Raw genomic sequence first — 16,103 nt, 5'->3', positions numbered from 1 at the left:
ACATACACACACACACACACACATACAAGACACACACACACACACACACACACACTCTGGGGTGTTTTCAGAGTGGCTCAAGCAGAGAGGTGGGGTAGAACAGCGGGAACTGTGCGGATGGATGGGTGAGGTGCATGTGTGCCTCCTTAGACAGTCCAGAAAAGCCAAACTTAAGAAATCTGCCTATGTACAGACACATCAGCTGAAGGGGTTCTTATTAATCCGCCGTCTGTGACTTTCGTTATTTTTCAGGTTAGTTCTGAGTTTTCTTGCCTTTTGAAGGGAGAGGAAAACAAACTACATACTATTTGATGATGAGCTTTTAAAAAGGGGAAGGGATAAAAAAATAAGTTATCAGTGCTGTGTCATTTTCCTTATGAAGTGGTGCATAATTTGGCCTAAATATACATGGGGAGGGTATGCTTTGATTGTTTTGTTTTTTTTTAAACTAGAACTACATTAAAACTGATGGTGCTGAGAAGAATAAAAGTTTTTTGGAGTTCAACAGTTGAATCTTTCTTGGCCCTTAAGACATTTCAGTCAGTGTCACTCAAATTTGGACTGTTTTTAAACTTGACCTTTGACAGGGCTTTATAAAATCTGGTAGGGATGCTATGATAATTAACCAAAAGGAGAGGATGAGTTTGAAGTTTGAAAACTTAGGGAAAAACTAAAATATTTTTAAAACCTACCAGTAGCCTTTATAGACATAAAGTTAAGAGGAACAGAGATTGGGGAGAACAGAACCAATTTCACTTAAAGAAAAGAAAAAACCCTGTCAAGGCCTCTAAAAGAAGCCTATGAGGACAGGGCAGAAATGGTGAAGAAACTCAATGGCTCTGATCAAGTTAGTTGTGAAAACATGTTTCTTGTGCTCTTGGGTGTTTTTTCATTCTAGCATGTGAACTTTAAATCGTAAGGATTTCAAGTAATTGCAAGAAGTGTATGGGTGGGGATGGGAGGGGGTTCAGTATTGGTTACTGGGAAACAAGTTCACAGTTTGGTTCTTGGACCACTGGAGGAAAGGAGGAAGGGGAGTATGCCATGCTCTGGACCGAGCTTGTGTGGCATAAGTGCCCTGCTGAGCAGCGACTTTAGCGAGTTCATTAATGGAAGTCAGAGAGGGGGCAACTGCTGCCCCCCCCCAGATATTTCTTAAAGAGAGGGTTGTGTATTTTTCCAGTGTGTTCTAGTAGCAGTTTGCTTCTCTTGCTTTATTTTAATTTCCATAATTGGTAGCTTCCGCAATGGCTTTGGAAGACAGTTTGCTTTAAATGTGGCCACCTATTCCAATGCCTGATTATTTTAGGAATCCGACTCTTTGCCTCCGGAGCTCTTTCGCAGGACTTCTTTTGGCCGGGTCCAGGAGGTAGGGTCGTCTCCAGTCGACTCCCGCAGAGGTCACTTTTTGTGCGCGGGGGTCGTCCCCAGCGTTTGTGAGTAGCATATGCGTGTGGCTGTGCTGACTGCACTCGCAGGCTTGTAAATTTTCACCCTGGGAAATTAGCAACAAAGCCCGATCTGTCTCGTGGCTGCTTTGCACTTTCCGAGGGCGGCTGTACTTGACTGAGCTGCAGAACAGGCACACGAGAGCGAGCGAGCGAGCGAGCGAGAGAGGGAGGGAGAGAAGGAAAGGAGAGAAGAGGGGAGGGGTGGGGGCGAGAGGTAAATAGTCTTAAATCGGAAGGGAGCTGCTTCTCTGTGGTCTTGACAAGCGCTGCCTGGGCTCCGCCGGCTCAGTAATAACTGAGTGACCTTTTCTTTGGCTGTATTATGTCTGGCTGGGAAGGGATTGCATTTTGCAGCTGAGAGCCGGAGCTTCCTTCAGCTCGGCTCCTCGCGTGCTGCTGGGGTAAGTTGTCTTGAGCCAGGACGGAGAGAGACAGCCTCGGACTGCAGTTGCCTAAAAGGAGGACACCTGTGGCTCAGATGCGGTCAACACCATTACTTGGCGGATCCTTGAGGACCTCATTATTTTAAACTTAAAAAATAGAGATTTCCCTCCCCCTCTTTTTTTTTTTTTTCAAACAATGCTTCTTTTTGACCTTTCCCAAGGAGAAGCCCTACAAAGCAGCCACTGTGCTTTCTGAACGGCCTCCCCCTGTATCGCTTAATTGAGAAGGTAAGTGCAGCAACTGTGTACACACGCGTCGGCTTATTTGTGGTGTGTGTGTCTGCGGGTGCGCGCGTGCGTGTGCGGATGTGGGTATTTTTTTCTTCCCCAGCCTCTCCTAATGAGGCATAAACTGGAGCTGCAGCCCAGCTCCGCACTGCAACTTTCACTCGGGCTGCAGCTCTGCGGAGACGGTTTTGTTTAAATCATGTGAGGCTTCACTATTTTTATGATGAGACATGAAATAGATGCAGGCGGAAGATGTTGATGGAAGGAGGGAGAGCGGCTGCGGCGCGGAATGTCTCAAGTACGACTCGAGTGGATAATAGTCAAAGTTCAGGATGAGCCGCCGCATTTCCACACCCCTGACTCCCGGGGAGAGAGGGGCAGGGAGAGTTGGGAATTAGGAGAGGTTCGCTCTGGCCTGGCCCATTGGAAGGCAAGTCAGCGCTTAGGTGGGTTCCGGACCCACTCTGTGTACTTGCTGGAATCCACAGCCCCCCTCCCCCAAGAGTTGAAATTGCAATCTTTTGGTTCTTGTCCACACTTCTGCCTCTCCCCACTTTTCCATAATAAGAAAAGGTTGTTCCTGCGACATGGAAAAGTGACTATTTGCCGGGGGGGGGGGGGTGGGGGGGGGGTGGGGAAGTGGCCACAAGAGAGGTTCCGTGGAACAAGGTGCCTATGTCCTATGAGGCTGAGATTCAAACTGATGCAGCACATTTTTACGGGGGCTACCCAGATTGCTGTTATGAAATACAAGTCAGATTTATGATCTTTTTCATATTGAACATGATATGCTATGCTAACGCTGCATGTGACAGTTTAATCAAATCCATTTGTTACCACGAAGCTAAAAGGGGCCGCTGGGATTTTAGGATTACGGGCAGAGTTAGGGAAGCATGTGGCTTTGTCATTCGCCATCATTTTGCACACTGCCACACTGCGAGGGGCTCTGTGTGTGCGCTCTGTCTCGTCTGGCCGCCCTCATCCCTTCCCCCACCCCCTGCCGCCACTCCGACCCGCTCCCAAAGTGGCTTCACAATAGTCGGTCCTCGGCGGTGTAGGCTGCGCACCAGGTCCACACTTGAGCTAAATCCAGGAGAGCCCCTTCCACTTCTACCTTGGGCTTGGTGCTCAATGCGAAGCTGCTGCAACTCAGGCACGCCTAAGTCAACTCATGCAGAAAAAGGAGAAAAGTTTTGGTAAGGTTACAATCTATCATAGATGCACTTTGCCGGCGCTCGGCACTCTTGGCTGCTCAAAAGCTTTCCTGCTCTTCTGCTGCTTTTGTGTCTTTTTAAAAGATCCGAAATATTATTGTTGTAACTGCTTTGAAAGACTGCTGCTTAAACCCATTAATCTTGCTAGGTGCAACAAATACTGCTACATTCTTTGCAAATCATCCCTGTGTGGCTGCAAAGACAGGACCACAAAAGGCTAGAGCATAAACTCCGCGAGGCATTCTTTGTTAGAGTGTATGTATGTTTCTTATTTTTATTATTATTATTATTATTTTTTTTGCATGTGAGCTGCATCAAAATTGAACTCAGTCTTGCAAATCTCTTGTTGGCCTTTGCCAAGCACTAGCACTTTGCTGCCATGGTAACTGTAATTAAACTGATAAGAGTGGAAAAATGTCAGTATCTCTGAGCCTTGCAGCTGCATTGGAGAAAAAGGGAATCAAATTGGTTCCCAGCTCCATTGCTCAAAAAGGGGAGGGGGTGGTGGAAGGATGGGGAGGGGGTTGGGAGTTGAAGGGGCAGAACAGAGTTAAGCAGCTCCAGCGCCTGAGATCTGGGGACATCTATTTGCATTGTTGTCCCTTAGGGGGCTGCAGCCTGTAGGGATGCTCTGGGCCAGTGAACAGAGAGAAACAAGCTTTTAGGCCCAAACCAGTTCTCCAGTCGGGTCTGGGGGCTGGGGAGAGGATGAAGATGGGCAGGAGGAGAGAAAATCTTTTGTTTGGTACCTCTTGGCAATCGAATGGCCACGTTGGCCAAATTCTTTTAATCTGTGTCACTGCTCCCAGCTGCAGAACCTGCATTCCCATTTTAGCATCTTCCTGAGGCACCTCATCTCTGCCAACCCCCTTTATGTATTCCCTCTTCCTGTTCCTTCTCCCAAATTGTTCTCTGTGAATCTTCCGACAGGGACAAAATGTTTTCCATTCACTATGTGTAGTTAGTCCAAAAATATAAAAGACTGTGTCTAAGTGCTGCAAATCTTTGATTATGATTATTTTTTTTTAAGCCCCTGTGTGTTGTGGAGTTGTGGTTACTTTGTTGTGTGAACTACTGAAGCTGAGCCTGCGCGGATGAATGGCACCGAACAAGGGAACATAATGGAGGCAATCAACCGTTAGGCCGCCTCACAATGCAATCCAGGCAATTAAAAGCTCACCAGAGTTTAAATGAAATGGTTCTACTTATTTCTGCACACCACACTGCACAGGCGATTATTTATGTCTTTTTTTTAATTATGATTTCCCTTAAACTGTCAAATAACTCAGAATGGCAGGGTCTCAGAGGCAATAAGAATTTCCCTCAGAACAATTTACATGCCAATCTAAAACTAGTTATGAGTCCTGATGTGCTATGAGCAACTTGTGAAATGTTTCTCAGCTCTGAACACATAACTCTACCCAGTCGTGCTCTTCTGGATGGTGAGGGGGGCTGCTGATCCTTTGTGTCTTTTAGGTACATGGCAATGTAGTGACTACTAAATAGTTCTTTTTCTACAACTGTTAACTTGCATCCTATTGAAACGATTTCCTCTCCAAGAGAAATGTGATGATGTTCTCTAAAAGAAGGCACCAGGTTTTTGGAGTGCAAAATATCAAACTCCTTCAAGCCCAAGGCCAAACAGAAAGTAAGAGTTTCAAATATTAATTGGCCTCTGAGTGCTAAATTAAAATGTCAACACAACAAAAACATTTTGTGAAGACAAGCAGGGTAGTGTTACTTGTGCCAAATGTTGGTATTCCCTGTCTTGGTTGCAAAGTGTTTTGAATAAAGATAGCTGACCTTCTACGCTTGATGGTAGTAACTGAACTGAGGGAAATATAGCTGAGCTACAACTGAAAAGGATTTTAAAATTTCTTTCAGCTTTGTGATGTGAAAAAATAATAGCCTTATAAATTGGCTAATCAGAATAGCCACTCATATCTCTTGATGTCTTCAATAGCAAAATACAGAATGCCATTTCGTAAATCAAAATTTGCCCCTCCCCCCAGGTATATGGTTAAGAGGCACTTGGATATGTTCTGTACTGTAATTAATAGGATTTATTCCTTGTGGAACCTTGCTAGAAGACGGTAACTAGTTCTGATCAAAGAAACTTCATTTGTTAGAAGTTCTAGAGAGTGAGATTTAGCAGAGCTATCAAGGGTTATGATTAATCTACACTAGACCCTCAGCTCCTTCAAAGAAAAGGAACAGAAAGCAGGCTATAGGAATAGCACCTGCTCTTCGGTACAACTCCAGCCGCGAGTCTGCAGCTCCAGCTACCACGGCTGTGCATATCATGCTTTCTTCCCTGCCATACCCTCTTCCATTACTCTGCCAGAGAAGTTCTTTTCTAATGGAAGTTCAGCATCATAACGATGTTATGTGCAATCCATGTATTCTTTGTAACGAGAAAAGTTACTCAGCTCTGAGAGTACAGTGCCTGGGTGTCTGTTATCAGTGTGATGAAAAAAGAAAAAAAGACTGTGGAGGTAATGGACGTGAAGCCTTCATCAGAAGGCATCAGGGAAACTAAAGGAGGGTTGGCTCCTTGGGAGTAGGGAAATACTCTAAGATCATAGCCTGGCTTTCCTTTTCTTGAAACTGTTTCAAGTGCATCCACATTTGGTGTTTTGTATAGTTTAAAAGTTTCTGCGTAGGAGAGGAAGCATCCTATAGGAGTAGAAGCTCTGGACTGTAAGAAGACCACCAAATCTAGTACTTCACTGTCATTCAGTTTTGAGCGAGTCCTTAAACGCTCTTAGGCCTCTGCATCACAATTTGTAAAACGAGGGAGTTAGGAATCGATGATGTCTACAGTATTTTATAGTGCTTAGAATGAGTTACTTGATAAATATGAAGTTCTGACTAGTTGGTCCAGCTTTTTTTTTTTGCTTTTTTTTTTTTTAAGCTGGGTGTTTGACACTTGGGAAAGAAGAAGAAACTCAAAGGGGAATAGCCTTTCATTGAAAAAATTTCAGTCCAGTTGTAAAACCTACAGAACTCAGCTAGACTCCTTATACATGATGGAGATATATGTCTAAAATAGATAAACACCCTATGTCTAGTGCACTATGGATATATGCATGTAATATATTTATGTACATATGTTTATTTAATTTATATGTATTTAGATTTTACCTTCTGTTGTTTTTTCTTTCCCTTATAAAATAAATAAGTGCATGTTTATGGTAATAAATTAATCCTGTACTTTAGTTTTCTATCAAAGCATGTAGTATACAGTGAGGTAAGCTGCCATTAATAGAGGCACCGACTGAAGTTTTTGTGAGTATAGATTCATTTTAAAAATATTAACATAAGGAATAATTTTGAAATATCAAGAGCACAGAAGGAAGTATTTGGATGCAAACAAGCAATATCGTATTGGTGAGCTTTTTGGATGACTGTACTGTGTGTTTAACTATAAACATGCCCACTGCTAAGTCAGGTTAGTGTAATCCCAGAAGGGTGTCCTCTCTTCCACCATCAAGCACATAGCAAGCGAATTTCTCACCAATAGAGAAAAACTCATTCTTGACTCTTATAGGCTGTGCACGGACTCGTTTGTTAAATAGCTTTCTTGAAGATTGTTAGCCATTCACTCACATTTTCTTCCCAAAGGAACCACCCTATGTAGAGAATTATTAGAGAAAACAAAATTATTTAATGTTGCTTAACTTGGTGTATACAATGCCAACTCCCTATATACAACAAGAATGTGTTATTTTCACCACTTTGTATGCGTGACTTTCGAGATGATTTAATAAGGACTGTCTAATGTTTGATTGAGCCTTTTGTTTCCAGAATTTAGCGTGATGTGGTATGCCCTTACAGAAGAAAGTCTAACGCTCCTCGAGAAACGCAGCGTTAAATAGGAAACTTGTGTAAGGTCTTTTGACCTCTTCTGAGTCCTTCTTGTAGTCCCAGCTCTCTTTCTTGTTTTTGTCTTCCTTTAGGTATACAAATGCTCTCAGTCCAGCCAGACACCAAGCCGAAAGGTTGTGCTGGCTGCAACCGAAAGATCAAGGACCGGTATCTTCTAAAGGCACTGGACAAATACTGGCATGAAGACTGCTTGAAGTGTGCCTGCTGTGACTGTCGTTTGGGAGAGGTGGGCTCCACCCTGTACACTAAAGCTAATCTTATCCTTTGTCGCAGAGACTATCTGAGGTAGGAATTATCCTTGCACACCAGTGATGACTGGATACCTTTTAAAATACTTTTGTAAGTGTATTTTTTGGGGGTTTCATTTCTTTACGGCCAGCTTCTCTCCCTGAAAGATGTTGACCTGTCAGCCTTCAAAATGTCGCCAGGTGCCTCGGACGCAAATTCTTGCTTAAGGAATGGCCAAGAAAGCCTCATATCTAAAGTGTTCCCATTTGGCCAGCCTGGATGCTCAGATTTAGAAATAGGTGATTCCACTGCCCAAAGGAAACTGCCAGTTCATGGCAAGGATGTATTTGGTAGAAATCAGCATGTAAGTGTTGTATTACACCCCACGGACAAGGTAGGCTGAGCTTGACCCCAAGAGTTACTCAGCTATCTTCTGTTTCTGATTTGTCAAAGAAAGGCAGTTTGAAATTAGCTGGTATTTATTAGCATGGTTATTATACAGTTTTGAAAACTTTCCCCAAGTGTGAATACATCCCCCCACCCTCAGTGGCATTCCAAGTGGCCATCACAAAGACATCACTGAGCATTAACAGCCTCAGACTTGCCAGTAGCATTAAGGAAATGAGCACAGTAAAGATCTCCATCATTAGGGGGAGATGAGAGCCACCCTCTAAACTGTAAACATCTGAACAGTTTGATAACAATTCATATGCTCTTGCTTAAAAAACCGTGAAGCCCACTAAACTTGTTTCCCAGCATTTAGCACTCAACACATGAACTTCTATTTAAGAAAAATTATTTTGCTTTCCAGGGAACTTTGTGATTTGATTCAGCTGCAAATTACATATATTAATAAAGTAGGACCTATCAAATTAGAGAAATGATATATGGCATCATTTGGGTTTTCATATTTAATACAATTAATCATTTTTCTAACCTGACATTAAGCGATTTATTTTGAATTTTTTTCCTTTATGACACAAAATTTATCAATCAGCCCTAGCTCCTTAACCATCTTGGTCATTTGGAGAAGTGTTTTCTAGGGAATCTGGTGCTTCCCTGTATATAATTCAGTCATTTCTTGGTCTGATTTAATCTTTATCTAAAAATATTTATCATTTGATTAGAAGTAGTTTAAAAGGGTGAATCCAGGACTGTTTATCAGATTCTACTCTTTCCCCCTCCTAGGACTGCCTCATCTGACAGCCTCCTGGCTAATTATGACCACTTGTTTCTAGTCCTCTGTGTTCCAAGGGCACAAAATACATGCAGGGTGCCAACAATGGGAAGTGACTCTATAGCCAGGATTTCCCTTATTGTGGTGGCACAACTAATCAGAATTAACTTATTCCATGAATTCTCTTAGAACTTCAGTCTTTGAACTTTTTCTTTGAAATAAAAAATTTTTTCCTCTGCTCATTGTGAATTAGAGCCTCATTTCCACATAAAGCGTTTGCATTTGCTTTCAGTGATTTAACAATGCTTCCTAGTTTTGCTTTATCTTCACTAACCAATAGTCATGGCTTTTTTGACTCTTTTTTTGACTTTTACATCTGTTTACAACTGCAGTGTGTCAAGTGGATTTATGTAACAATGATTCCAAAACAAGGAGCTTGTATAGTCTGGGCGAGATTAAGGTGTTCTAATAAGCAATAAAGATAAAAATTAAGTAAGATTTAAAGAAAGTATGTTGATATAGCTGGATTTTAAAAATTTATACTTGGTCAATGAACTACCTGTATCGTGAGTTAAACTGTTTTGCAGTTGTGAATATAGTAGCAAACACAGAAAGAAACCTTAGACTTGTTTTGTGTTATTCTTCTTTATGGTAATAAAAATATGATGTTAAACTGCCATTTGATAGTCTCAAGTGTTTTGTTGAAAACGATTTATCAAAGCAGTTTCCGTATCAGAAATGCTTATCTTTCTCTAAGATAGATTTTTTTGGTAACATAACTTAGTTAATTTCCAATAGGCTCGAACTTCTAATGTTCGTTAACTTGTTAAAAAAAAAATCATACCCTTTCAAATCAAAACCCTGGTCCTGATTGCCAATATATTCATTTCTCAGAGTATAATTTCCTCTTAAATTGGTCATTAAATGGCCAGTTGTTATGTTAACAGCCTAAGGATTGTTAACATTTCAAACTAAGTTGTTAACAGCAAGCTTGTTCCTGTATTTAAACTGAAGGTTTGTTGTATATAATGTGACTTCTTTGGCAGGGAGTAATTCATCAATACTTAAAAATTGTAGAGGTGAAATGGGGGATTGGAATGTGTGTAAAACACTGTGTTATGTGTTATAGATTATGCTGCAGATGTGGTATGTAGTTTTATGAAAGAAGTGTGTATCAGTGAAATTGTGTCGATGTTCAGCAGCATGTCTCTTACTGGAATTTAATAGTCTAATTCTGCATGTCAGATAGACAAATACAATTAGGCAAACTTTATTTATAAATTAATTTCTTTAAATGGTATAGTCGTTCAAAAATGTTTATTGGATGCCGGCTGTGTGAGAGGCATAACTTTAGGTAATAGACAAAATTAAGAAAAATAAAGGTGTACCTAAAATTGTTACTATCTAATTGTTTATTAATTACACAAAATCTGTAATATGATCAGTGAACAAGTACTATGCCATGGCTGTCTTCTAGAGCTTTGAAAATAATTTTTCTCGTTTGCCTTAGTTCACATTTCCTTTTTGTATTTTGTATTTTGCACAGTCAGCTTAACCATTTAAATCCGATTCACAAGTGGTTTTGTTTTGTTTTTGGTGATTGGATAGTGTGTAATTTCTTTAAGACACCAAACAAGCCATAAATAACTTACAGGTTTGTATTTCTCTGTCTAAATTAGTAGGCATCAGTAAGTAAGAATATGGAAAATGATAAAGAAAAAACTAGTTTTATCTCTATCTGTACTGGTGAAGTATTAATTGTAGGTATTATCTTGGGCCAGATAATTTTTTCGTATCTAGAGAAGAGTGAAATATTTTTGCCAATTGTAATTAACTTCCTAATTAACTTCTCCTTCCAAAAAAGAAGACAAAAAACACTTCTAATGCTGAACAATGAGTCTTGAAGTTCTAACATTTTATTTTGCATTACTTTGAATAGTGATAGTGATGACATGTTTTTTCAAGTTCTTTGAATAATGAATATAAGAATTTAAATCATAAGATATTTTCCTAGAGTTATAGAAACTATTATTACAGTAAATATGATTTCTCTCAGATATTTTTCCTTCTTTGTGGCACAATTAGCTATACTTAAGAAAAAGAAAGATGATTTTACCATTTATATACTAAGTTCCAGATCTTAACAATTCATTTTCCATAACAGGGCTGGCATAATATCCTTTATTTTTCTATGTATATACAATGCACATACCTGATGAGAGAGAATTTGCCAGTTTGTAGGATTATTCTCTGCCTTTGGAAATTCATTAGATAAAGGAACAGAAGGACTGACTTTTAAAAGTTCCCCTGTTAACATGCTTTCTGCCTTAAACTAAGAAGCCAATCTGCCCATCAATATTTATATGCCAAGACCTAGAAATGTGTATGTTAAAATACATTTTTTAACATGTATCCAACACATTTGTAACGTTTTTATTTTTAAAGTTGGAACTGATGACAAATTAGACAAGGGAAGCATCTTTATACCTTGAACTAGAGCTTACAACTAATAGAATACCCAAAGTAAATTAATATTTATTGTGTAAATACAGCAGTTTTAGTAATGATGTTTACGGGACTCTAGGCACTGCTAATCTATCTATCATCCTTGTTTCAGTCTGGAAAATATGAAAAAAGTAGTTAATGTGTAATCGGAGTTTTAGAATTAAAATTTTGTGGCAAGTGTTAAGAAGTCAGAACCAGGAGAAATAACAAACTACTTTACTCTTCAACTTGGAGGCAGTAAAGAATATCAGAATTTATCACTCAAGAGCTTGGGCAATTTTTGCTTGTTTTTTTGTTAAGCCTAAAACTTCTTGTATATTTTAAGCATCAAGTCACTGTAGGCTGGGTCTTATATCTCTGAATGGAGTCTCAGCAGAGAATGTATTCAAAGCCGTTTGCTCTGATACATAGCATGGAAGCTGCTTATATAGCTCTTCCTATATGAGAAGCCGAAAATGCCTTATATAAAATTTAATGTAATTTGCTATTTTTATATCTGAGAATGATTTGTTTAAAATGAAACTGCTGGGAGAGAATGATGCTTCGTGTGCCACCATAGTTGTCAATTAAGAAAGAAGATTTGAAACTATTATGCTGACTACAAATTTTACATGCTTTAATATAGTAATATAATAACTTTCAAATTGAAAATTAAAATTAAATGCTACATAGAGTATTAATCTGGCTATAACTCTTTCACACTAATCAAATCTGGTGCCTCTAAATTTTTATATAAGGTTAAATTTATATTAGTACATAATTACAACCTTAAAAGTAAGCACGAATGTGTTGTTTATATTATTTTATCTGACAACTCACTGCATAGGTACTTTTTTTGTGTTGAATAAAGTGTTTATTCTTTTTTTCCCTTCATTGTTCTCTTTTTAATATTAGGCAGTTGAAAATAACTTCCCCAGCAATCACTGCATTATTATTATCTGAACAATCACTTTTTATTGTTGTAAATTCTGAAAATTTAAGCTTTTACATTGAATTAAACTCCTCCCAAATGAACTTTTTTTTCTACAAGCTTTATTTGAGTTTTCTTAACACTTCATTATAATCATAATTTTTATCATATTTAAATGTGTAACCTAATCTTAGTATTATGAAATCTTTTAACATGAGTGTATTAAAGTCCACGGTCTATTAAAAAATATTGTTATATTCCTTGTAAATGATCTGACCTTATTTATAGCTTTATAAGAAGCTGTAATTTTAAGTCTACCTTTTTGTTTTATCATAGGAAAGCATTGAATTTTATTTCAAACATTTTAGACTATATACTATTCAAGGACCAGTACAAATCAGGAGCGATCATTTTGTTTTGTGCAATACTTTGAGAGAGTGCCCCTCATTTTAGGAAAAATTGGTGGACTTTTTAAGCCACAACTCCTCTGCTACAATCTCAGTTCAAAATATTCCATCTACATGTAAAATGTCCCATTTATAAATTTATCTACAATATCTCTCTGTCCTTATTCTGTAATGCATCCATTTTCAGTGAATGAGTATTTGACATAATGAATTATTTTAGTTTTGTGATTTTTGTTTTGGCTTGTTTTATAGACGAGATATTTTCACCGAAAATACCTCCCTCAAGAATATTGAAAATATGAAAATACTTCACACTGTTTCTATATCTTTACTGGTTTTTTTAATCTTTTTATAAAGCATGGAATACTTCCATCAGGTTAGTTTTCACACATGCAATGGATAAGTAAGACACACCTGACTTAGCAGAAAACCATTCTGTTTCTACAAGTATATTTAGGATGAAATGCATCTGCAAGAACTACATTTGAGAATTGCTAAAATTGCTTATTTGGCACTTTATAAATACATAGAACTCTGGGAAAGAATCTCTATTTTTGGTTGCTCTTAGAGTATATCAAAGTAAGCCAGCACTTCATTTATAAACTCACCATTAACTTCCATTAAGTGACTAATAATAAATTTCAATGTTGTGTTTTGACTGCATAAACATAATTTATTAAGGAATCTCATTTTAAAAATATGCTGAAAGTGGTGATTTTGTAAATGGTTTTGATGAATATATGCATTGTAGAAATGTATTATGTAGTTCAGGTTTTTGCCTCACATAAAAATTATTTAACCTAAAAGAAGAATTGCACCAACCTTAAGCAACCATTATATTTTCCTTCAATACCCTGTGAGGCATTGAAATCTTATTTTTTGCATTTGGTTTGAAAACATTTTCCTATTCCTATGAGAGTGTCTTCTATTACTCAAAATTATATACTGCAACCTCATCCTGTCTTCCAAAATATATTAACTAACATCTCTCACTTTAATCAATATAAGAGTTGTAAATGCAGGAGAAGGTCTTGAAAACAAGGAAAGTAAAAATAAAAACAGCAATATTCTTTTTATTCAATTTACCAGATATTTTTTAAATGACATTTGCATTAGCCATGTTTCTTCAAAAAGACATTTTTCTTTCATTTTAATTTTTTGTTGGCTTATACAAGTGATTACTCCTATAGATACGTTGAATTTCCCCTTGTTAAGCATTAAAGAGGTGTAAGTATGTATATGCATGCTGCCCATACACATAGTAGAATCTATATGACCTTAGAATGAACATTAACTTTTTTCGTAATTGACTTTCACCAGATCATCATCGTTTGACAGGCTTTAAAACTTGTAAAATTAGATACTTGATGCCAGCTAATTTCTTAGTATTGTAAATACAGCACTGACTTATTCTTATTGAGTGTTCACCATCCTAAGAGGAAAGACAAGTTTTAGAATACTATAGAATGCCCAAGTATATTCCCTTGTGATTTTTATCACCTAATTCTGTTTTTCTCAGCTCTGATGGAGTTTGATACTGTCTGGTCTGTCTCTGTTTCCCCCATCATAACATGTTTGTTTTAATGATTAACCATATATTTCCCTTTTCAAGCTACTTATAAAAAATTTATTTTGAGGTGGAAGCTTACATTGTGAAGCAAGAAGTGTGGCATTTAGATCTTCTTACTTTAAAGCAATTTCTTTTGCTTATTGAGGCTTTTTGTCCCTTATTATTAGTTGATAACTTTCCTCTAAGGGAATTAGCACCTAAGCATACCCTTTTATTATATTCATCAAACGTATTTGCTATATTCACAAACTACCCACATCAGTCACCTGTGAATTCACCTGTACCTTTTTGCCTTCTCCCTATATTACCATCACTTCCTGATAGATCTTTTCATCCCAATAATATTTTTTGTAGTTATGTAAAGATTCTAAATCTTTTGCTAATTTTCTTTTTCCTTCAGAGTGCCAGTTTTTTATGATGCAAAAATCTCTAGCTGTGGACTTTACTAGTTTAAAACAAAATCACACTTGAGATAAATAATCATCTTGGAATAGTCAGATCTCTGATTTGAAGTTGGAAAATTAACATTAAGCTGCGTGTATTAAGTTACACTCTAACCAGCATGTGTTGTTATGATTCAATTTAATATTAAAAACTCTCCAACTGGGCTACAGGGAAAATAAAAGACTCTTAGGAATTCAAAGATTATTTGCAAAGGAGTACAACAAAGCCATATTTAAATAAAATTGTTATTACTAATGCAGTAAAGCATCATCTACATTAAACCCATCCTACTAATAAAAACAGAAAATCAGTTTTAGTAAACATAAATATCAAATATGACAAGGACTAGTAAAGGGGAAGGAAACTTCATAAAATGTGCTAATGCGAACCCTGTATAGTAATCTAAATACCACTGAGAAAAAATAAATTCCCATCTCATTTATAATGTGGGATCCCAACAGGCAACTTCAAGAAGAAAAAAGAACATTTTGGACTTGCTAGTTTATTCTCCTGTTCTAAAACTTTCAGAACAATGCTATGTTTTTATTATAAAATTCTAACAGAGGTGCATACTATTTTTGAAATTATTTTGTTCTCTTGTTGTTACATTACAAAATCTCTTAAGTGATGTCCCTTAATAGATGGCTCGCATTTCCCCCAAAATGGCTGGTTCAGGGCTGTTACATTTCAGAATACCCATGGCATGAAACATGATGCTTATTTTGTATTTATCAACTACTCGATAAAAATATATTCTGACCAATAGCCAAATATTAGACCGGGTGAGATGAGCAATTAGTACCTGTTTCTTTGCTTAGATGAATGGGGGGGGTGAATGGAAGAGAGGTGAACGGAAAAAGCAGTCATACTTCTAACACTAAATATGAGTATTAGCTTCAGTGGGCAGGTTTATTTGTATTTTCCAGGTGAGAAGTTCAACTATACTGTGAACATAATTTTAAAGCCTGTAAGTATTGCATGTGAATTTCCACTGAGAGAGCATTTGTGCTTTGGGAGATACAAAGAAATTATAAGTTATTCAATTTCCTTAAAACTCATAAACTAGTGTTCTCTGTGGCTATTTATTAGAAAAAAATTTGGAAAGTTTTTGAGCTAAAGGATCCCTTCTTTCCACAGCACGTCCTTGCTGAGTGGGTAGTAATGGAGTTTATATTTGTGATTACACACTTTGCTATCCCTCTAACATTTAAAAAATGAAACCATTTAGTTACTTAACAAATATTTGAGTGCCAATACCTCATTCCTATAAATAATGAATGTGGAATATTATATTTCTAATTGATTTTCTATAATATATAAACAAAGTTATTAATATTTTACTATGTAAAGAATGAGGTAGACAGTAGGAGAAATTTGGGAAGAACTTAAGGGCAAATTATTTTTCAAATTTTCTACAACTGACGTCGCTATTTGTTGTTCAATAACTAAGTAAAATATGTAAAGAGGTTTAGCCTAGTTAGGTCCCAAGGAAGCAATATAGAGAATGAGAAGAGGTATACTCAGAAGAGATTAGAAGAGTTTTTGAGGAAGAGAGGTTATAAATAATATTTAAAAATTGGGCTCTGTAAAAATCCTTTTGTAAGCCAGTAGTCCTATTACAGAAGCTGAGCTCTGAGC

The 16,103-nt window shown here is 37.4% G+C and overlaps 1 protein-coding gene across 6 annotated transcripts in view; it reads left to right on the top strand.

The window, feature by feature from the left end:
• Positions 1-81: 81 nt before the first annotated feature.
• Positions 82-16,103, top strand: part of LMO3 (LIM domain only 3) — a 56,672-nt gene continuing 40,650 nt past the window's right edge. Inside the window, exons 1-3 of one of the 6 annotated variants that reach the window (XM_036080355.2) lie at positions 82-252; positions 2,056-2,122; positions 7,296-7,509. In XM_036080355.2, coding sequence (XP_035936248.1) covers positions 7,304-7,509 — 206 coding nt within the window. In that variant the 5' untranslated portion in view covers positions 82-252; positions 2,056-2,122; positions 7,296-7,303. Of the gene's footprint in view, positions 253-1,216; positions 1,370-1,671; positions 2,123-3,124; positions 3,319-7,295; positions 7,510-16,103 lie in introns of those variants that run through there. The other 5 variants (XM_036080354.2, XM_036080356.1, XM_036080359.2 and 2 more) reach the window with 5 other exon arrangements.

This window comes from Halichoerus grypus, chromosome 6, assembly GCF_964656455.1.
Source record: "Halichoerus grypus chromosome 6, mHalGry1.hap1.1, whole genome shotgun sequence".
NCBI classification, from domain to species: Eukaryota; Metazoa; Chordata; class Mammalia; order Carnivora; family Phocidae; genus Halichoerus; species Halichoerus grypus.
This window is presented reverse-complemented; position numbering and strand designations above follow the sequence as displayed.